The 23,164-nt window shown below is 39.0% G+C and overlaps 1 protein-coding gene across 3 annotated transcripts in view; it reads left to right on the top strand.

Annotated features, from left to right (window-relative positions):
- Positions 1-23,140, top strand: part of NUCB2 (nucleobindin 2) — a 136,687-nt gene extending 113,547 nt beyond the window's left edge. For all 3 annotated transcript variants that reach the window (XM_058663291.1, XM_058663289.1, XM_058663290.1), the window contains 11 exons: positions 257-364; positions 2,328-2,454; positions 7,658-7,761; positions 9,035-9,220; positions 9,409-9,499; positions 10,033-10,091; positions 10,173-10,265; positions 14,576-14,665; positions 20,873-21,043; positions 21,948-22,029; positions 23,036-23,140. In XM_058663291.1, the coding sequence (XP_058519274.1) occupies positions 257-364; positions 2,328-2,454; positions 7,658-7,761; positions 9,035-9,220; positions 9,409-9,499; positions 10,033-10,091; positions 10,173-10,265; positions 14,576-14,665; positions 20,873-21,043; positions 21,948-22,029; positions 23,036-23,043 (1,119 nt within the window). In that variant the 3' untranslated portion in view covers positions 23,044-23,140. The remainder of the gene's footprint in view (positions 1-256; positions 365-2,327; positions 2,455-7,657; positions 7,762-9,034; positions 9,221-9,408; positions 9,500-10,032; positions 10,092-10,172; positions 10,266-14,575; positions 14,666-20,872; positions 21,044-21,947; positions 22,030-23,035) is intronic.
- The last annotated feature ends 24 nt before the right edge of the window (positions 23,141-23,164 follow it).

Below are 23,164 nucleotides of genomic sequence, written 5' to 3'. Positions count from 1 at the left end.
ACCATTGAATTTATCTGGACAATAAGATGCTGGACTCTATGCCTGGTATATGCTTGCAGTGAAAGAATCTTGAGTGAATCTGAAATGTAATACAGCAACAAGGTGGAGGAATCCACCATGGGGGGAGGGTACGGGGAGGTAGAAATGTCTCAATGTCTCAATGCCATTTTGGTAGAAAATGTTTTTCAGATTGGAATCTTTAGATTCACATACACACAACTTTCAGAAATGTCATTGTTTGCTTCTTGCTTTGAAGGACACTGGACTTTATTATGATGAATATCTCAAGCAAGTGATTGATGTGCTGGAAACAGATAACCATTTTAGAGAAAAGCTCCAAAAAGCAGATATAGAAGAAATAAAGGTAACTGTAATTAAGAAATTAACAATATCTGAGCAAGCTAGCTACTGAACTGAGCCCTTGGGATATAAGATGAGACTCATCCCAGTCGTTAAGGAGTGTGCACGAGAAAGTCATACCCAGAAAGACATGATTAGGATGGCTATGTGGTGAGTGTAAAATATATTAGATGGATATAGAGGACAGACACAGGGCTCAGGGTGGAGCAGTGGGTGAGGGAGGAAAGTCAACCTCCCTGGTAGAGATTATGCCAACATTTAAGGTGTAACTGAGAAGAGGGATTTGCTTGTTCTGGACATTTCCTATAAAAGTAAAAATATACCACATGATCTCTTCTGTCTGAGGTCTTTGCCTTGGTGTAACATTTTCATGCTGTGTGTGTGTCAGCATTCCATTATTTTTTGTGACTGAATAATATTGCTCTGTAGAAGGATTGTATATTATGTTTTTATCATTGTTTTTAAATATATATTTATGGGTCTGGCACAAGAACCTAGTGGCTAAATGCTCACCTTGCGTGCACCAGGATCCCATATGGGAGCTGATTCTAATCCTGGCAGCTCCACTTCCCATCCAGCTCCTTGCTTGTAGCCTGGGAAAGCAATAGAGGACAACCCAAAGCCTTGGGACCCTGCGCCTGCATGGGAGACCTGGAAGAAGCTGCTGGCTCCTGGCTTTGGATTGGCTCAGCTCCAGCCATAGTGGCCGCTTAGGGAATGAACCAGCAGACAGAGTATCTTTCTCTGCATATCCGCTCTGTAAATCGGAATTTTCAATAAAATTTTTAAAAGGATTTTAGGGCCCGGCGGCGTGGCCTAGCGGCTAAAGTCCTCGCCTTGAAAGCCCCGGAATCCCATATGGGCGCCGGTTCTAATCCCGGTAGCTCCACTTCCCATCTAGCTCCCTGCTTGTGGCCTGGGAAAGCAGGAGAGGACGGCCCAAAGCTTTGGGACCCTGCACCCGCGTGGGAGACCTAGAAGAGGTTCCAGGTTCCTGGCATCGGATCGGGGCGCACCGGCCCGTTGTGGCTCTCTGTCTCTCCTCCTCTCTCTATATCCGGCTTTCCAATAATAATAAAAATCTTAAAAAAAAAAAAAAGGATTTTAAAATTTTTATTTTTTATTGTTTATTTATTTATTTATTTTAAAAGGATTTAAAAATTTTTATTTATTTGAAATCAAAGTTACATAGACAGAAGGAGAGATGTTCCATCCACTGATACCCTCCCTAAATGGCTGAGTCAGTCAAATGGGGCAGGCGAAAGCCAGGGACAAGGAGTTTCTCGTGAATTTCCCATGAGGGTTCAGGGACCCAAGCACTTGGGCCATCTCCAGCTGTTCTCCCATGTGTGTTGGTATTTCAGCCAGGACTTGAACTGGTGCCTATGTAGGATATCTGCATTGCAGGAAGAAGCTAATGTGCTACACCATATAGCAGCTCCAAAAAGAGCACATATAAAGAAGTATAAAAGAAAAGAGATACACTTTTTAAAAGATTTATGTATTTTATTTGAAGGAGTGTCAGAGGCTGGGAGAGAGTGTGTAATATCATCCATCTGTTAGTTCAGTTCCCTGGCAGCAGCTGCCAAGGCTGAGCCAAGGCAAAACCAGGCGCCTGAAATTCCAGCTGCGCTTCTCGCTATGAGTAGCAGGGGTCCAACTATTGGACCATCTTATACTGCCTTCCCGGGCTTGTTAGCATGGACTTGGATTGGAAATGGAACAGCCTATACTAAAAATGACACTCTTATGTCAGAATCTGGTATCTCAAGCAGCTGCTGAACACAGTGTGTTAGGATGCAGGCCCCCAGAAATGCTATTGCTGTCTTTTTGCATAATGACAAATTTACCTAAATTACTCCAATGTATTTTATTTGGTATACTTTTTTGTTATAACCTTATCTGTAATGTGTTGCATTTCATTTAAATGGAATGTTACTGATAAAGTTAACTTTTTTTATGAATAGAGTGGGAGATTAAGCAAAGAACTGGACTTAGTAAGTCACCATGTAAGGACAAAGCTGGATGAACTGAAAAGACAAGAAGTGGGAAGGTTACGGATGCTGATCAGAGCTAAGATGGATTCCACTCAAGGTGAGTGCTGAAGAAAAGGTGAGAAAATGTCAATAGTTGTTGGCTGAACTCAGTTAACATTTTTTTAAGATTTATTTTATTTTCATTGGAAAGTCAGATTTATATTGAGAAAGAGACAGAGAGAAAGATCTTCCATCCACTGATTCACTCTCCAAGTGGCTGCAATGGCTGGAGCTGAGCCAGGAGCCAGGAGCCAGGAGCTTCTTCCAGGTCTCCCACATAGTGCAGGGTCCCAAGGCTTTAGACCATCCTCAACTGTTTTCCCAGGCTACAAGCAGGGAGCTGGATGGGAAGTGGAGCTGCCAGGACACGAACTGGTGCCCATATGGGATCCCAGCACCTGCAAGGCAAGAATTTAGCTACAAGGCTGTTGTACTGGGCCCAAAGTCAGCATTTGCACATGACATGCTGTTGTCAGAATATATTTTTTAAAGATTTATTTATTTTTATTGGAAAGGCATATTTACAGAGAGAAGTAGATACAGAGAGAAAGATCTATGCACTGGTTTATTCCCCAAGTGGCCACAACAGCCAGAGCTGAGCCAATCTGAAGCTAGGAGCTTCCTCCAGGTCTCCCAGGTGGGCACAGGGTCCCAAGGCTTTGGGTTGTCCTTGATGACTTTCTCAGGCCACAAGCAGGAGCTGGATGGAAAGTGGAGCAGCTTGAATTAGAATTGGCTCCCATATGGGATCCTAGAACGTCCAAGGCAAGAACTTTAGCCGCTAGGCTACAGCATTGGGGCCTCTTGTCAGAAATTTATGTTAGTAATTATTTAATGGTTCTTAGTTTGTAAAATTGAATTAATTTTGGAGTAGGTAACATTTTTACAATATTTAAAATAAAAATTATGAGTCTTAAATAAGGACATGAATGAAAAGTAGTGAAATAAGCCATTTCATTTTTGAAATTAATTGCTTATATTATGTATTTGAAGGGCAGAGAGACAGTGGATGGGGAGAGACAGAGGAAGATCCCTCAGCTCCTGGTTTACCCTCTAAATGCCTGCAGCAATGGGGGCTGGGCCAGGTCAAAGCCAAGAGCCCAGAACTCAGTCCTGCTCTGGGTGACAGACAGTCACCTGCTGCCTCTTAGGGTTCACATTAGCAAGAAGCTGGAATTGGAAGCAGAGACCCACATTCAGGTGCTTCATTATGGGATGTGCGCAACTAAGTTATAATAGGAAAATAACACGTCAGGAAATCAAGGGAAAGCAGAGGTTGAAAAGCTAGTTGGGATAATTTGCATACATAGAAAAATGGTCAGAGAGAACCGGAGAGTTCTATGAGGAAATTAATCAAATCATTAAAAAATCACATTAACATTACTATTTAAACTATTTCAGAGCATTGAAAAATAATGAGTGCATTCACATTACTGTTATATATTGTTGCCAAAGCCAAGTTATTGCGTTTAAAAAGAGTTGGTTAGTTTCAGCAAAGCAATATTGATTTAATATTAGGAAATACAATGATACAGATTATCAAATAAGAAGCCTAAAGAGGGAAATAACTTTAAAATTTTGATACAGCAAATTGAAAAGTCACAAAGTCAAAGGACAGATGATAAATTGAAATAAATATTTGAATCCTGTTTTGTTTTTTATAAAAAAGAGGAGAGGGGAAAGAGAAGAGAGAAAGCAATCAGTTTTCTGTGTGTTGGTTTACTCCCCAAATGGCCACCATGACCAGGGGGAGCCTGGGCTGAAGGCAGGATTCAGGAACTCCATCCTGGTCCCTCAGTTGTGTGGCAGTGTCCCAAATACCTGGGTCATCTCCTGCTGCCTTCCCAGGCTTTTTCATATAGAACTAGATTGTAAATGAAGCAGTAAGGATTCAAACCAACACTCTAAAGTTATGGGAGGCTGGTGTCACAAGGAGCAGCTGAACCCACTGTACCAAAGCAATTGCTCTGAAATCCTGTGTTCTATGAGAAAATTTAATAGCTTTAAAGTATATAATTTGGGGGCTGGTGTGGTAGCTCATCTGGCTAGTCCTCTTCCCTGTGGTGCCGGCATCCCTTATAGGTGCCAGTTCATGTCCTGGCTGCTCCACTTCCTATTCAGCTCTCTGTTTTTGGCCTGGGAAAGCAGTGGAGGATGGCCAGAGGCCTTGGGTCCTTGCACACACATGGTAGACCCAGAAGAATCTCCTGGCTTTTGGCTTCACATTGACTCAGCTCTAGCTGATGTAGCCATTGGGAAGTGAACCAACAGATGGAAGACCTTCTCTAGGTCTCCTTCTCTCTATGTAAAATCTTTCAAATAAAAATAAATCTTAAAAAACCAAAAAAAGCCTTTAGAGCCCTGCGCAGTATCCTAATGGTTAAAGTCCTTGCCTTGAATGCCCCAGGATCCCATATGGGCACTGGTTCTTATCCCGGCAGCCCCTTCCCATCCAGCTCCTTGGTTTTGGCCTGGGAAGGCAGTTAAGGATGGCCCAAAGTCTTGGGACTCTCTACCCATTTGGGAGACCTGGAAAAAACTCCTGGCTCCTGGCTTGGGATTGGCTCAGCTCCGGCCATTGCAGCCACTTGGGGAGTGAATCATTGGGCGGAAGATCTTCTCTGTCTCTCTTCCTCTCTATATATATCTGCCTTTGCAATAAAAATAAATAAATCTTAAAAAAAACCTTTAAAGTAGATATTTTGAAATATATGGATCTTTGAAAAATGATCTCATAAGCCATCAATATGATCATCTTCATATGTATAGACAATGCATCTACCAACATTTAATATTCTTAATTTTTGAAAAGGTAAGATAATAAGTAATTAGTAGATATTGCTGTAATACAATTAGTTATCTCCTGCCCAGTGGCTTCATATTTCATAGGGTAATTCTAGTACAAGAATACTGTGAAGAATTTATTGGAAAAAATTATGCATTGCTTCACATTTACGTAAATTTACCTTTTTTTAAAAAAAGATTTATTTATTTTTATTGGGAAGGCAAATTTACAGAGAGCAGGAGAGCCAGAGAGAAAAAGATCTTCTATTTATTGGAAGACAGAGAGATTTTCTATTTGTTGGTTTACTCCCCAAATGGCTGCAATGGCCAGAGCTGAGTCAATTCAAAGCCAGGAGCCAGGATCCAGGAGCTTCCTCTGGGTCTCCCACATGGGTGCAGGGGCCTAAGGCTAACAGGCCATCCTCCATTACTTTGCCAAGCCTTAGGCAAGGAGCTGGATAGGAAGCAGAGCAACCAGGACAGGAAATGGTGCCCATATTAGATGCCTGTGCTTGTAGTGGAGGACTAGCCAGTTGATTAGCCATTATGGCAACTCCTAAATTTGCTTTTCAGTTCAATTTTTCTATGGATGTTTTAAAGTATCCAATATGTCTTCTGACTAAAACCAGGAATGAGATAGTAATGCCTTCAGTAAGCCCTGCTAGTTAACCTTGTTTTGCAAAGACTTGCCAAAAGTTATACAAATGAAAAAAAAATCAGATATCATAATTGAAAAGGAGATGAAATCCATCTGTATTTGTAGACTATGTGTACTTGTAACTCCCAAAATAATCAACTGAAAAATTTACTAGAAACAGGAGAAAAATTTAGCAAGGTAAATTTAATCCACAGAAATCAATATTTCTCATATGCACACACAGTAGCCAGTTGGAAGATACAATAGAAAAGTCTACACTAGTATAAAATACAATCAACCCGTGAAGAAATATGGAAAACATAGAGTCTAAAGTAGACCCAAGGAAATGGGAAAACATGACATCTTTGAAATATGACTCAATGCAATAAATATGCCAATGCCCCCAGGATTAATTTATAAATTTAACTTGATCCAAATGAAAATATATATCTTTGTTTTGTATTCGCTGTTTTAAAGTTCATTTAACAATGAAACAAGTAATAAAATGTTGGAAAAGTTCAGCTAACAAGAAACAAGAAAATGTTGGAAATCTATAAAAAAAGAACAATGAAGAAAGACTAGATTTTGGATATGAAATATTAAAATAGGTCATCAAGTCTCGACCATTAGAACTGTGTGGTTTGGCGTTATAAGTAGAAAGATGGGTGGATCAGAATAGAAATGCCAGAAATAGAGTTAAATACATTTGGAATTTAGTTTCTATTCGCAAGGCAGAGCATTGGAGAGATTTACAGAGTGAGAGAAGGAGGGATTGAGAAAGAGAGGTATCCTGCCTGCAACAGCCACTGGGCCTGGCTGGGAGCTGGGAACTTAATCCTTATCTCTGTCCGGATGGCAGGACCACAACTACCTCATCCATCACTGCTGCCTCCCAGGGCCTGCAATAGCAGGAAACTGGAATGGGGGTTGGAGCAGGTACTGAGCCTGAGTATCCTGGTATGGGGCACAGGCATTCTAACCTGCTCCTGGCCACTAGGTAAAATGCTCACCTTGATCATGTGCTAATGTAGCATGTTAAAAAAAAGAGAGAGAGAGATGTTTCCAAAGACAAATAATTGATGTTTCTTTACATATAAGTCTTACTTCAAACCAATTTATTTGAGTTTATTTTGTTGTTACAGTAAGAATTCATTGAGAGCCCTGCACTGTAGTCTAGTGGCTAAAGTCCTTTCTTTGTGTCTGCTGGGATCCCATATGGATGCTGGTTCCAATCCCGGCAGCTCCACTTCCCGTCCAGCTTCCTGTTTATGGCCTGGGAAAGAGTTGAGGACGGCCCAAAGTCTTGGCACCCTGCACTCACGTGAAAGATCTGAAAGAAGCTCCTGGCTCCTGGCTTCGGATTGGCTTAGTTCTGGCCAATTTGGTCACTTGAAGAGTGAACCAGTGGATGGAAGATCTTCCTGTCTATCTCTCCTGCTCTCTGTATATCTGACTTTCCAATAAAAATAAATAAATAAATCTTATAAGAAAAAGAATTCATTGAGGCAGAACATATATAAAGCATAGTTAAGTATTCTTTTTAGATATAGAATTAAAATATGCTACACCTAGTCTTAGCCAAAAGGCCAAGAAGTGATGAATTAAAATATGCTAATTATATTCCATTCTAGATTCAAGAACATTAATTTTGCCTAGAATAACAATATAAATTTAAATGATTTTCAAAAAAGGAAACATGAGCCCTTATTCTGAAACTTTACATTTTCTTGTGTAGTCCTATGGGAATAAATATGAATACTTTTACTCATGTGTCATTTTGATTAATATTTTTGGTGTCTCATAATTGATCATTTACAATTTTTTTTTAATTTCATTTCAGGTGCAGGCATGGACCACCAAGCTCTTTTAAAACAATTTGAGCACCTAAATCATCTGAATCCTGAGAAGTTTGAATCCACAGATTTAGATATGTTAATCAAAGCGGTGAGAATATTGCCAAATGATATTGTGTTTCTTTTATTTTTGAGGTTTTACAATATGGTGGCTAAACTTGTAGAAGTGCAATTTTTGAATGATCTTCCCAGTGTTTTTAAAGGGAGATAACTTAATCCTTGTTAGCATAGAAATTAATAAAGACAAATAGGTTTATAATTGCTTATCAACAATTCCCAAACCTCTAAGTCAAAACTTAACCTGATTTAACCAAAATTATAGTGATGCTATTTGTAGTTTTTAATTAGACCACTTAGTGTATTTATACATTTTTTTGGTTAAAAGAGTACTAATCTGTTTTATTACAGATACCACAAGGATATTCCAATAAATGGCATATGTGCCATATTTCTAAAAATCTAGAAAATTCTGAGGCAGACATTTGGTAAGCAGTTAAGATGGTACTTGGGATGCCTGGATCCCATGTCAGAGTGCCTGAGTTCAAGTCCCAGTTCTGCTTCAGATGCCATCTTCCTGCTATTGTCATCCTGGGAGGCAGCAGGTGATGCCTTGAGTGGTTGGATTCCTGCTCCCAGACAGGAGACCCTGACTGGGCTTTTGGCTCCTGGCTTTGGCCTGGCCCAGGCCTGGCTGTTGGGTGTTTGAAGAGTGAATCAATGAACGGGGAATCTCTTTCTCTCACTGTCTTTCAAATAAAATAAGTATAAATAAAATAGAAAATTCTGAAACACATCAGGATTCAGAGATTTTATATTTAATGAAATTTATCTGAATGTAGGGGAGATCGAGAGTGAGAGAAAGCAAGCTATCTTCCACTGATGTGTTCACTCTCCAAATGCCCTCAAGAGCTGGGATTAGGTCAGGCTGCTGGTTTCAGGGATCCTGGATAAGAGTTTGTGTACCTCTCTCATCTAAGAATAGAGTTACCAAACTAGATCTTCTACCTTGGCAACTACAGTTACGAGGTTAGCAACCATTCTCATTTTTTTATATAGTACAGATCGATACAGCCCCTTCCTTCTACTTTCTAAAATCAACTTTTGTATTATTTGCTTATACGGAGATTCCTAAAGTTGAAGCTAGCTTTTAACTTTTGATTTCTTTCAGTGTCTACATCCCTGGTAGTAATAATGACCAAAAGACAATTGTGGACTTACATTTCTGCTGTCCCATTCCAGTGTTTTTTGTTTTGTTTTTGATCTCCTTCCTTTAAAGAACATGCTGTATTTGAGAACTGCATTATTTGTATTTATGTTTTGAAATACTTGTCTGTATGTAGCTTAAGTGAATGATTACATTCTAGGCAACAGCTGATTTGGAGCACTATGATAAGACTCGACATGAAGAATTTAAAAAGTATGAAATGATGAAGGAACATGAAAGGAGAGAATATTTAAAAACACTGGATGAAGAAAAGAGAAAAGAAGAAGAATCAAAATTTGAAGAAATGAAGAAAAAGCATGAAAATCATCCCAAAGTCAATCATCCAGTAAGGATTGTGACTTCTTAAAGATGCTGCTTTGTATCAACAGCGGACTTTTTTCATAAGTAATTAGTACTTGAGTCTTGGTTCTGAATTCTGTAAAGTTTCTCAAATTCAGATTTGATTTTGAGTCTATATATATATATACGTAGACTGTATTTTGTTTTGAGCAGTTTTCCAAAATTGGTTTACAGGGAAGCAAAGATCAACTGAAAGAAGTGTGGGAAGAGACGGATGGACTGGATCCTAATGACTTTGACCCCAAGACATTTTTCAAATTACATGGTAACAGATTTGATACAAATATTAACATTCATTTCTAGTGCTTGAAAAATTGTTTGCTTGAATCAACTGATTTCTGACAAGATTTCCTATTGAATCCTCCTGATAGTAAATGTGTAGAGCCTGTCTGTAGAGTATTGATAGTCCATTGCTTATCCAGGATAAAATAGTTCAGGTCGATAGCTGTGGTTTGGTATTTCTTTTCCTCTTGAGTCATTACATGTTTCACTACAAGCTTCTGTGTCAATATAAAGTCATTCTGAAACTAGCTAGGTTGTATTTAGCAGGATTTATTACACAATATTAAGATTTATTTTATAGGTAGAATATTTGTTTTACATATTTGGAGAAAGATAATTCAGACATAAATAAATTTAAAATAGGGATCCATTCATAGAAAATTTTTTTCTGTACCATGTGCATTGGCCTTTCATGTCAGTGTCAGTTTTACAAACTGTTTATGAATGATTGTATTTCAGTTATTTATTTTTAAGGCCTTAAAATCCATTTTTGCATTTGTAATGCTTAAATTTTAGATGTCAATAATGATGGCTACCTGGATGAACAAGAATTAGAAGCCCTGTTTACTAAAGAGGTAATGTGTTTATCAGGTACTCAGTAGTCTCTTTCTGTTGCATTCTTTTCTTTCATGTTGGTTTTAAAATTTTCATTTTAGTTGGAGAAAGTGTATGACCCTAAAAACGAAGAGGATGATATGATAGAAATGGAAGAAGAAAGGCTTAGGATGAGGGAACATGTAATGAATGAGGTATGTTTTAAAATTTTATGTTCTTTCTAGTGATTATTCAAGTTTTTGCCATGAATCTTACAATAGGATGGAAAATAAATGCATACTCCAGATACTTAACTGAATTTTGCATTTTTGATCCAGAATGTTATTCTAAAGTCCCTTAGTATAAAAATGTTATCATTAATTTAAAAATATTTAAAGAGCTTAAGATGTGCCTGTCTATCAGACAAAAAATTTTTTTTGACAGTGAGAAATACTAAAGTTCTGTATTTGGTACTTTAAAAACTTGTTAGTTTTTAAAATAAATCCCAAATCCCAATGCCTTACTAGACTGTGGTAACAAATACTTACTTCTTGTTGGTGTCTCATGAGCTTTAGGAATTGACAGCATTTAAGTGTTGTAGAGGTAGGCTGGCTTTGCCAGGTACTATTGTTACTGACCTTGGAATTTCTAGAAGCAATTCCTAAGGGTACCATCAGAGATGTGATTGACTCAAGCCAAATCATGCCATAGTATTTAAGACAGGCCCAACTATGGTCAGCTGACTTACATCCCCTTAAATTCCTGTGGCTAAAGCAGAAGGATGTGTACCTCCCACAGGGTGTCCCAGCTAATTACATGATCCTATTGCAGAAGGGAGCAATAACTTGGAAATAATAATCTGAAGTGTCACAGAGTCCTAGCATTTTAGTGCCTGCCCTTATCAAAGCAACTGATCATTTTTGCAATTTGGCTTATCCAGCTCAATTTTTTCTGCTACTTCTAACTTGGATCTCCAAACAATGATGCGTGCTACTTGTTCAACAGGCCATAAGCGGTGCCCTTTGCAAAAAGAAGTGATGATGACCTAAGCACATTGTGTTGACTCCCGAGTGCATCGCCCTGTTCTGTTAGAAGCAGTGGAATGTATCCTAGAGATGAACCTGGGAAATATGCTAACTGGGCTCTGGACTCCACTTGAGTCACAGGAGCTTGTTGTCAGCTCACCCTCTGCTCACTTCTTCACTTCTTAGTCTCAGTCTGACTTTCACTTCTCTTTTCACCTTATGACACTTCCTTTTCCTCTGCTCCTCTGTCCTTGATTCTGATTCTACTGTGAAAATAGATTCAGTCAAGAATTACTTCATCCTCCTACTACTAAATCTGCCCACCAATCTGCTTCTGTCAATGCCTTTGTTTTGCCTTGCCTTCTATTCCCAGTGGATACACTATTGCTGTTCCTATTGGAGGCCCTTTCCTGCACTTGTGCATTAGATCCCATTCTAAATCTTCTGTTCAAGAACTTTCCCAGCTGTTGTCCTCCCCTTAACCCCATTGCATCAGCATTTTCACTCTTTAGAATCATTCTCGTTAAGCAGAAAACATGCTCTAATGTCTTCCACCTTGCAAAATCTCTAGTTACTCTGCATTCCTCTGTTCCCTTTCAAACTTTGTATCAAGTTGCCTAGTCTTCCTCTCCCTGTTATTCCTCACCTTTCGTTTTCTCCCTGGTCTGTACTGAATGTAGCTTTGCCTCCACCATTCCTTTGAAACTTCACCTGCCAAGGATCCTCCATCTTGTCATGTTCAATGGACTCGTCTTCCTTGACTTCTTAACCTGTGTTGGACACAGTGACTGCTTCCCTTGTTCTTGAAGTGCATCCTTCACCTGACTTTTGGAACACCACAGCTCCTTGGTTTCCTCATGCGTCACACACCCTATCTTCCCAGTTCTCTTTTGCTGGCTGTCCCTCCTCTTCCTAAGTTCTCAGTGTCACGGTGCTCTTGGCTTGGCCTTCTCACTTCCTTAATTCTTTCCCTAGGTGACATTGTAGTTTCCTGGGTCTTTTTTTTTTTTATTATTAATTACATTGCATTATGTGACACAGTTTCATAGGCTCTGGGATTCCTCCAGCCCCTCCCCGTACCCTCCCCCCATGTGGATTCCTCCACCTTGTTGCTGTATTACAGTTCAAATTCAGTCAAGATTCTTTCATTGCAAGCATATATCAGGCATAGAGTCCAGCATCTTATTGTCCAGATAAATTCAACGGTTTCTTGGGGAGACCATCTCTGGTCTGAAGGCAGAGTTGCCAGAATATCATCCCGATCAATTAAAAGCCACAACATAACATCAACAACAGTTTCCAACATTATGGAATTATTTGACATGGTATTGAGTAACCAATATGTTAAAAAATGCAAGTTCTTAACCACATCCTGTGACTGGTTCATTGACATTTCAATTTTAGTGTATATACAACTGGCTTCTATACACCTTAAAATGGCTATAGGGTACTATTCAGCTGTCTCTTGTCTATTTTCATTTTAGTATTTAGCAGTTTGTAGTGTTGAAGCATAATTTTGCTGAACTTGGCAGATTTTAGGATAGACTGGCTTATAGCTTTAACAAGGCATATGTCAACAGTTGAGGTTCAGAACAGTTTTAGGAGGAATGTGCAGAGAAATCTTCAATACCTTAGTGAGGAGTAACTAATCTTTGTGTCCTACTAGTAAGGTATGTGTGAGTCCACGCTGACTGTTTCCTGGGTCTTAATGTCTTACATGCTGGTAAACTAAAAAAAAAAAGATGTTTGTCTCCAGCTCTCTGCTTTCCCTAAGTTCCACACTTCTATCTGGCATTTGCTCTTGCATGTATGATCCATACTTCTCCTTACACTTCTCTCTCCGCCTTCATTTCACCCAGTGACACCACTCGGACTAGCATCCTTTGCCTCTTTTTGTTGTTGTTGTTGTTGCTTTGGTCACATCCTTCCTCTGATCTACCAATCTTCCTTGATCTACCTTTCACATGGATCCAAAATCTGATCACTCCTCTCGTCTTCCACTCCCAGCCCAGGCCAAGCAAATGTTGAAACTTCTGTCTCTGCTTCTACTCCATGCTGGGTGCAGTCACGTCTGTAGACAGTAGCCAGAGTCTTCTCTTAGAAGCACGTATCAACTCTTGGTATTGTTTTGCTTGGAATGTTTCAGTGGCCTGCCATCTCACTTAGAATATGACCCCCAATCCCTCCTGTGTGCTAGAGAGCATGCTAGATTTCACCCTGGCCTTGCTGTCTGATCCCATGTCTTGTGACTTAGTCTCACTCAACTCTGGCCACACTGGCCTGCTTGGTGTCTACCTCTCATCAAGCTTGTTCCTGCAATTGCTTTAGCATTTCTTCCTTCTGGTGCACTCTTCCTGCAGGTCATGGCGTTGCTTCTTTCAGGTCTGTGTTCAGATGTCCATTCTCCAGAGAAAACTCCATGACTGCCCTAATTTTAAAAATTGGTCTTTCTCTACAGTCCTTGACCTTTTGCTCCTCCTCTAGGCAGAAATCTCTTCTTCTTCTTTTAAGATTTTATTTATTTTCATTGGAAAGTCAGATTTACAGATAGGACGAGAGACAGAGAGGAAGATCTTCCATCCAATGATTCACTCCCCAAGTGGCTGCAACACCAGTGCTGTGCCAATCCGAAGCCAGGAGCCCGGATCTTCTTCCAAGTCTCCTGTGTGGGTGCAGTGTCCCAAGGCTTTGGGCCGTCCTTGACTGCTCTCCCAGGCCACAAGCAGGGAGCTGGATGGGAAGTGGAGCTGCCGGGATTAGAACTGGCGCCCGTATGGGATCCCAGCACGTTCAAGGCAAGGACTTTAGCCGCTAGAACACCGCAACGGACCCAGAAACTTCTAATACAGACATCGTGTGCAGGGTAATTGAAGCTCACGGGTTTGCTTCAGTGCCTTTCACCTGAATGTCTGCTGTTTATGCTGAGCTGGGATCCCTGTTCACTGATGTCACTCCCAGAATCAGGCAAATTTCTTTGGCCTTTGTAGGCTTTATCTTTGTAACTCAATTTGCCACAGTGTATAAGAACCATTGAAGAGGATTTGGAGGGGTCATCAGCTTTAGTGTTACTTATTTAGTTGGTTTTTAGGAAAAATGTTGGCAGCATTTTAATTTCTTCAAACTTGACAAAAGCAGTTTCTCTTTTGGAGTAGTTGTTTTTCATGCCCAAGCATCTGCTTTTGAAGAATTATACTTATTATAGTGAGGGAAAAAAAACAATGTTGGCATAGCCAATTTGATCAGCTGACTCAAATGTGATGATCAAATTTATAGGTATCTTTCTATCTTCCAAATTGAGTTGTATAGAAGAGAAAGATATCTTTTCTGATTCTGTTAAGGTGTTGAGCGTTGTATGTTTTTTCCTCTAGTTTCTGTGGGTATTAGGTGAGTCCTAATGGCTATGTGTTCGTGTAGTAACATCTGTTAGAAGACAGGTACTAGTGTGAAAGGAATGGAAGAAAGATTTATTCTGTCTGACATTTGTGTTTTCCCTCAATCAGGTTGACACTAACAAAGACCGATTAGTGACTCTGGAAGAGTTTTTGAAGGCTACAGAGAAAAAAGAATTCTTGGAACCAGACAGCTGGGAGGTAATAGAACCTACTTCAAAAGGGTTGGATGGTTCAAGAAATTCTACATCAGACTTTTAAGTTTTTGTTTTAAGTTTTGTTGTTCCCAATTATGTTGTATGTCTGTTTTGGCTTTCTAAATGAAATGGAAATGTCACTGTAGTTGAGCATCCCTAACCGAAAATCTGAAATGTTCCAAAACCATTTGAGCATGATAGCAGACGTGGATAATTCCATTCTTGACCTCCTATCAAAATGCAGGTAGACTAAAAACATTGAATAAAATCATCTTCAGGCTCTATGTATAAGGTGATGAAATATAAATCAATTTTGTCTTTATACTTGGATCCTATCCCCAAGATATTTTATTTTGTATGTGCAGAGATTTCAAAATCAGAAAAGACCTGAAATCTGAAACACTTCAATCCCAATCATTGCAGATAAGTGCTACTCAACCTGTATAAAAATGAACTTAATTTCTTGGAAAGATTGTAATAGTTGATAGCTTATTTGTAATCAACTGTATGTAACTGGGAAACTTTTAAAAGCTATTATATTTTCCAACTATAAAATAGTTTTTATTGTTGAAAATTACAAGTATAAGTACTATCAAAGATAAATTAGAAGTTAATTCTACTCCTCAGAGGGAAACTATATATTTTATGCATTATATTATGCCAATTTGGATTCAAATTCACTTTGCATTTATATTATGTGCATGTATGTATGACACACCTTAAGTGAGCAGTGTGTTATCCCACGTTTAAAAAATACACATGTATATTCATATTTATGCTTTTAAAAATGGCTCCACACTATATAAATGATTCTGCATGTTCACGAAATGCTTTTTTAAAATTTAATATTCTTTTGTAAACATTTTCCAGTTTCATTCTTCAAAAGTATTTAAGAGATACTACACATGTAGTTGTATAGGTATGGCATAATTTATATCTTCATTCCTTTAGATGCTCTAGGTAAATTCCACTATTTTACTGTAGTAGATAACTCTGTGATGACCACCCACTTATTTGTACACATCTGTGGGCAATATATGTGAGTCCTTTTTTTAAAAAAAGATTTTTTTTTTTATTGGAAAGCAGATATACAGAGAGGAGGAAAGATAGAGAGGAAGGTCTTCCGTCTGGTTCACTCCCCAAGCGAGCCAATTCCAAGTCAGGAGCCAGGAGTTCTTCTGGGTCTCCCACGCGGGTGCAGGGTCCCAAAACTTTGGGCTGTCCTCCACTGCTTTCCCAGGCCACAAGCAAGGAGCTGGATGGGAAGTGGAGCTGCCAGGATTAGAACCGGCACCCATATGGGATCCCGGTGAGTTCAAGGCAAGGACTTTAGCTGCTAGGCCATGGCGCCGGGCCCTTGTGATTCCTGTGGTTAAATCTCGGGAATAAAGCCATTGTCAAAACTGGACATATTTTTAAATGTTTTTCATTATATCTTAGTTATAACTATGATCTTTCACTATATGTATTTTATGTGATTATATATAATATTTCATTATATATCAATATATCGTATAAATTGCTCCAGAGGATTATGCAGTTTATATCATAGTCAGTTATAAATAAATGCATTCACAACTTTAAAAGAATAATTGGGAGGTACTCACCAAAATAAATTAAAGGAAGAATATTGTCTTCTACATAAAAGTGAATAGAGTGTATTTAAATTAGGTTTTCAGTTGTGCAAAAAGAAGTGTGAGATAGAGAGACCAACTTTGCTGGTTTACCTAGAACTTAGGGATCCCTAGGATGTGGAAATGTTTTATTTTTTTAAAAAAAATGTATTTACTTTAATTGGAAAGGCATTTACAGAGAGGAGAGACAGAGAGTGATCTTCCTTCTGGTTCACTCCCTAAATGGCCACAATGGCCCGGACTGAGCTGATTCAAAGCCAGGAGCCTGGCACCTCTTCCGGATCTTCCATGTGGGAGCAGGAGCCCAAATACTTGCCTCAGCCCTCACTGCTTTTCCAGGTCATAAGTAGAGAGCTGGATGGGAAGCAGAACAGCCAGGACATGAACCGGTGACCATATGGAATGCTGGCATCATAGGGTGGGGGCTTAGTGTGCATGCCACCGCACCAACTCTGGAAATGGTCTCTTCTAAAACTGAAAAGTTCTGGGCAAATTGAGAACAGTTGGCTGCTTTAGTTTAGTTTTCCTAATAGTGGAGTATTTTATTTAACTTGTTTACATTTATTTATTTGAGAGGGAGAGAGAACTGCCATTCACTGTTCACTCCCCAAATGCCTGCAGCTGCTGGGGCTGAGCTTGGCTGAAGCTAGGCGTGTGGAACTCAGTCCAGGTCTCCCAAGTGAGTAGCAGGAGGCCATTTGCTTGAGCAATGGAGGCCATTTGCTTTTCCCAGGCTCTGGCAGGGAACTCGATTGTAACTGGAGCAGCTGGGACCTGCACTAGCACCGATGTGTCATTGTCAGAGTTGAAGGTGACACTTTAAGCTGCTATGCCACAACACCAGCTCCCCTCTTCCTCCCACCGCCTCATTTGAGTTTTTGTTTAATGTTTGGAATATTTCTGGATGTTGGTGAAGAATGCTAAGATTATCTGAGTCTGCCTTCTCTTTAGTGTATCTGGTAAACTAGAAGGTCAATAAATAATTGTGTACTTTTAAATTTTGGCATAATTTCGGAGTTAAAAGAATAGGCTAGGAATTCATAAATAACTGTTCACCTAGATTGCCCATTTTACTACATTTGCTTTGTCTTTCTTTTTTCTTTCTATTTCTTGTTAATCTCTTTCTTTGTGTGTATTATCATGAAATTATATATGTCTAAGTGTATGTTGATGTCATAGATGTGTATATAATTTTTTGAGCTGCTTAAAAGTAAATTGCACATGATGCTGTTCTCACCCTAATGCTAGAGTGTATGTTTCTTGCCAATAAGGATTTGTCTTCCTAATCATAGTAAAATGTCCAATACACACAGCATACTCCTCTCCCATTGACTTCATTGATTTTTGTCAATCTCCTGAGGGACATCCTTTGTAACAAAAGAAAGACAACATCAGTATTGAATTGAGTTGTAGTGTCTTTTTAGTATCCTTTAATCCGAAGCAGTTCCTAAGTCTTGGTGTATTTTTCCTGGCATTGATGTTTTAAAGAGATCAGGCCAATCGTGTGGCAGAATATCCCCTGGACACTACAGAAGAGACACTTGGTGGATGATGTCTGCAGGCATGTGCTTTGATGAGACCTATAGCTAACACTGTTAAGTCTGATCGTGTGGTTAAGGCAGCATCTACCAGATATTCCTATTGTAAACTTACTGTTTTGCCTTTTAAAATATTATGTAGAGGCCAGCATGATGGCTCAGTGATGATTAATTCTCCTGCAAGCACTGTCATCCAAAATGGGCACCAGTTCATGTCCAGCAGCTGCACTTGCTATCTAACTCCCTGTTTATAGCCTAGGAAAGCAAATGACCCAAAGCTTTGGGTCCTTGTACCCAACTGGAAAACCCAAAGGACGCTCCTGGCTGCTGATTCAGATTGGCTCAACTCCAGCCATTGAGGCCATTTGGAGAAAGAACCAGTGCATGGAAGGTCTTTCTCTCTGTCTCTCTTTGTAAATCTACCTTTCCAATAACCATAAATAAACCTCAGGCTGAGCATGGTAGCCTAATGGCTGATGTCCGTGCTTTGCTTGCGCTGGGATCCCATATGGGTGCCTGTTTGTGTCCCAGCTGCTTCACTTTCCATCCAGCTCCCTGCTTGTAGCCTGGGAAAGCAGTAGAAGATGACCCAAAGCCTTAGGATCCTGTACCTGTGTTGGAGACCTGAAAGAGGCTCCTAGCTCCTGGCTTCAGATCGGCTCAGCTCTGGCTGTTGTGGCCATTTTGAGAGTGAACCAGCAGTGGAAGATCTTCCTGTCTGTCTCTCCTTCTCTCTGTAAATCTGACTTTCCAAAAATAAATGAATCTTTTAAAAAATAAATAAATCTCTTAAAAATCTATATTTTTAAATTGACCTAATAATTGTCCATATTTATGCAGTACATACTATTTTGCCTATTGTGATTTAAAAAATATGTGTTTTAGCCCATCTTAAAACCAGAACTCCAAATCAGCTTTTAAAAAAAATCCACTCAGCATAATAAAAAGCATTTTCACATAATATTTCTGAAGCATTGTTTTTCTAGCTATGTGAATACATAACTATTTTCTTGGGGTTAGATGTATAGGTTATTCCCAGTTTAATGGTTTTTAAAAGACATCATGTCATTATAAATACATTTTTATGAGCAAAACTTTTTGTGAGTGTAGAGTTGTTTTATAGGTTAGATTCTCAACATGACATTATTTGAACTAAGGGACAATTTTTAAGGCTGTGTAAGGACATTTTTTTTACAGAAGTGCTTTTCCGAAGCATTGTACCATTCAATAGAAAATGAGTGTACTTTTGTTTAAAAAAAAAAAAGGCACATTGTGGGATTGTGCTTTGAGAACAGCCCGCGCTGATGGTGCTGGCCAGAGTCGGTTGTCTCTGTGATGACATGATGATCTCATCTTGCTTCTGTCACAGTCCGTTGGTTTTCCACTGCAAGGAAAAGCTAGTCTTTGCCACGTGTCTATTTTAGTCAGCGAACTCTAATTCTTTACTAACATTTATCCCCATGCTCAGATGGCCCCAGATTTGGCCAGTGTGAGTTTTTCTGAACTGACTTTTATGCACTTTTATATCTCTGTCATTCTTTGAGGATGTCCTTACTTTTAATAAAATAAGTTCAAAGTTCATCTTATTCTTTATTTGTCCCACCTGTGGGACTGATTTTACAGATCCAAATCTGAGCCCTCAGTGTGTCCCTTGCTACTGGATTGCCATAGCTTCCAAGGCCTTTCAGATGACAGAAATAGGGAATGAAAAAATATATAATATGAATAATGCATAAATAATAAAAATACATAATATTTGCTGTGTAAGTAGTATCTGTCATGCTAATGTCTTCATTATACATGCATATACATTTATAATGCACACTTAAACATATTTACTAATATATACCTTGTGTATACCCTGCAACTTTTATCAACATTTATCGTAATTAACGAGTGCAATAACCGATATCCCTCATTTCAGTTTGACACCTCAGATTGTAACATAACATTCTTTTACTCTTTCCATATTTCATGTAAAACTTAAATCCTATTATCCACAAAAAATTTGCATATTTCCTCCATCCTAGATTTACAAAGAGTTGCAAAACTTATGATACAAAAGTAAGAATTACTATTTGTGTAAGTTTTTAAAAAATTTTTAATCTGAGGGTATATAGTCCAAATACTACGAGCAAAAGTGCCTTGAGTTGGTTCCTTTTCCCCATCCTCTTCTGTGAGTTATCTTATTCATTTGAAATAAAGGTATTATTTGTTTGCTTCTATTTTTACGTTCAAATATTGAGGTTTTCCTTTCCTTGTGGATCTTATTTGATTTTGTTAGTGTGTGAAGCAATAATCAGTTTCCAAAAAGTCAGTCTGTACCAAGAAAGATGCAGAGGAATTTTATTCTCTTCCCACTCAGTTTTTACTGTTAGCTTTTGTTTAATTTATTTTCACACTTATGTCAAAGCCATAGTGACACAGAGAATGATAGATTTTATTCAGTTTGTTGATCTACTCCCCAAATGATTACAGCAGCCAAAGCTAAGTTAGGTTGTAGCCGTGGGCCGGGAACGCCATCTGGGTCTCCCGGGTCCATGGCAGGGCCCAAGTCCTGGGCCATGCTCCATGGCTTTCACAGGCCTGTTAGCAGGCAACTCACCTGAAGTGGAGCAGCTACAGCTTGAACCACTATTCCAAAACGTAATGCCAGTGTCAAAAGCAACAGTTTAAAGCATTGTGCCACAATGCTGCCTTCACCCTAATCTCAATAGTCTCTACATTGTCCTTCCTGGTCCTTTCTTTTAAATAAATACATGAGTATACATCTTACACAAAGGTTTAATGTTATAGAATTAATCATGGAATTTTGAAGCTGAATCAGACCTCAATGATTTGAGTTCAGCTTTTCACCTTGTGTCCGGGTTCCTGATACTGTACCTGGGAAAGCAGCAAAAGATGCCACTCATGTGGGAGACCCAGGTGATATGCCTGGCTCCTGACTAAGCACAGGATTTGGAAGCTGACTCGGACTTCATTAGTTTTTTTCTTTCTTCCTAACTTCTTTTTAATCCTTATTTATTTATTTATTTTTAGACATTGGATCAGCAACAATTCTTCACAGAAGAAGAACTAAAAGAGTATGAAAACATGATCTCTTTACAAGAAAATGAACTGAAGAAGAAAGCAGATGAGCTTCAGAAGCAAAAAGAAGAGCTCCAACGTCAGCATGACCAGCTTCAGGCGCAGAAGCAGGAGTACCATCAGGTCATTTCTGGCAAAGGGATCCTGGCATTAGCCGGATACTGGATGCTTTGCTGAAGACCTGTGCTTTGCAATGTAGTATTAAAGTTACTATGAGCTAATAGCATTTTATTTAATTACTTTATTTGACAAGCGGAGAAAGAGTTTGAGAGAGACAGAAAGAGCAAGAGTCAGAGCTCTCATCAGCCAATTCACTTGCAATGGTCAGGACTGGACCAGAAGGAAGCCAGGAGCTAGAAACAGTCAGGTGTCCTCGGCGGGTGGCAGCAACCCAGTTACTTGGGTTCCCACCGGTTACCTCTTCGGACACATATTTGCAGGAGGTTGGAATTGGACATAGCTGTGACAATCCAAGCAGTCCAGTATGGGATTCCGGCATCCCTAGCTATGTCGTAATCTCCAGAGTAAGTGCCTCTGCTGTTTTAAATTGTGGTATTTGGAAAAATGCTTTGTTCACTACTAATTTCAATTTTTAAGAGTTTGAATATATTCACTTTAGAAAATAATTTCATATAGTTTACCACACGTTATCCAAGGTCATTATTAAGATAGGAGGCAGGCTGGTACCATGATACGGTAGGCTTAGCTTCTGCCTACAATGCCATCATCCCATATGGGTGCTAGTTCAAGTCCTGGCTGCTCCACTTCTGATCCAACTCCCTGATTAAGGCCTGGGGAAGCAGTGGAGGATGGCTAAGTCCTTGGGTTCCTGCACCCATGTGGATTATCCAGAAGAAGCTCCTGGCTCCTGGCCTGGGATTGGCTCAGCTGCAGCCATTGTGGCCATTTAGAAAGAAAATCAACAGGTTAAACATTTCTGTGTCTCTCCTTCTCTCTGTAACTCTGCCTTTCAAAAAAAATGGAAGAAAAAGTGAAATTTCATTTTAAGTCTTTTTCCATTCACCAGGTTGTACAACAGATGCAACAAAAGAAATTGCAACAAGGAACTCCTCCATCAGGACCAAACGGAGAACTGAAGTTTGAGCCACGTATGTAACTTTGTTTTCTTGTATATAAGTTTGAGAAAATAAACTATTGTAAATCTAACTTCCTATTTTTATAAATGTAATTCAATTTCAAATCATTAAGGTTTGTATTATTTTGTATATACTCAAAAAAACAGAAAAATTTGCAATATAGAAAAATCAAAAGAGCCTTCCAAAATTTTTATGTATCAACCATTTCTAATACTACATAATGTGATAACCATGTTTATGGTGAAAGGAGTTATTTCAGCATTACTCATAATTCTTTGTAGTCAATTATATTCATCATAGCAGAGAATATCTTTTAAACTGATTATATGTGACTAGCTAAGTATAATTTTTAAATTGGATACTAAATGTATATGTAAAAATGACTCAGAGTAAAGGAAAATACCTTTAAAATGAGACTATATATATATTAAAATATTTATTTTTATTAGAAAGTCAGATATACAGAGAGGAGAGACAGAGAGGAAGATCTTCTGTCTGCTGATTCATTCCCCAAGTGGCCACAATGGCTGGAGCTGAGCAGATTCGAAGCCAGGAGCCAGGAGCCTCTTCCAGGTCTCCCATGTGGGTACAGGGTCCCAAGGCTTTGGGCCGTCCTCTACTGCTTTCCCAGGCCACAAGCAGGGAGCTGGATGGGAAGCAGGGCCGCCAGGATTAGAATCAGCGCCTGTATGGGATCCCAGCACATGCAAGGTGAAGACTTCAGCCATTAGGCTACTGTGCCGGGCCTGAGACTATTTTTTTGAACAGACATTTGAAGTCCAAAGTCAGTCAGAACTTGGAAGAAAACTATTAACATCTGATTCATCTTTTCATGCCCTGTTCTTTTTCTTTGCTAAAGAAATATTTTAAAGCATTTTTTGAATAAAGGAAAGTGCCTTTAAAACAAGCACATATTTCTTTGGACATAGATATTTAAGATTTGAATTTTACTAGATCAAGAAGAAAACAAAGTCATGTTTATACCTTCTTTTTTTTTTTTTTCTTTGTTTTCCTTTAGTGATTTGATTAAGTGGCTTTATGCCGTGTTGAGGGGAAACAGCAGTAAGTGAGAAAGCTCTGCCGGTTGCTTTTAAAATAAATAGTGCTCACTCACAAAGATAAATATTCTTTCATGGGTGCTTATCAT

Source organism: Ochotona princeps, chromosome 4 (assembly GCF_030435755.1).
Source record: "Ochotona princeps isolate mOchPri1 chromosome 4, mOchPri1.hap1, whole genome shotgun sequence".
NCBI classification, from domain to species: Eukaryota; Metazoa; Chordata; class Mammalia; order Lagomorpha; family Ochotonidae; genus Ochotona; species Ochotona princeps.
The sequence above is the reverse complement of the archived record's forward strand: the minus strand, read 5'-3'. Positions and strand labels throughout refer to the sequence as shown.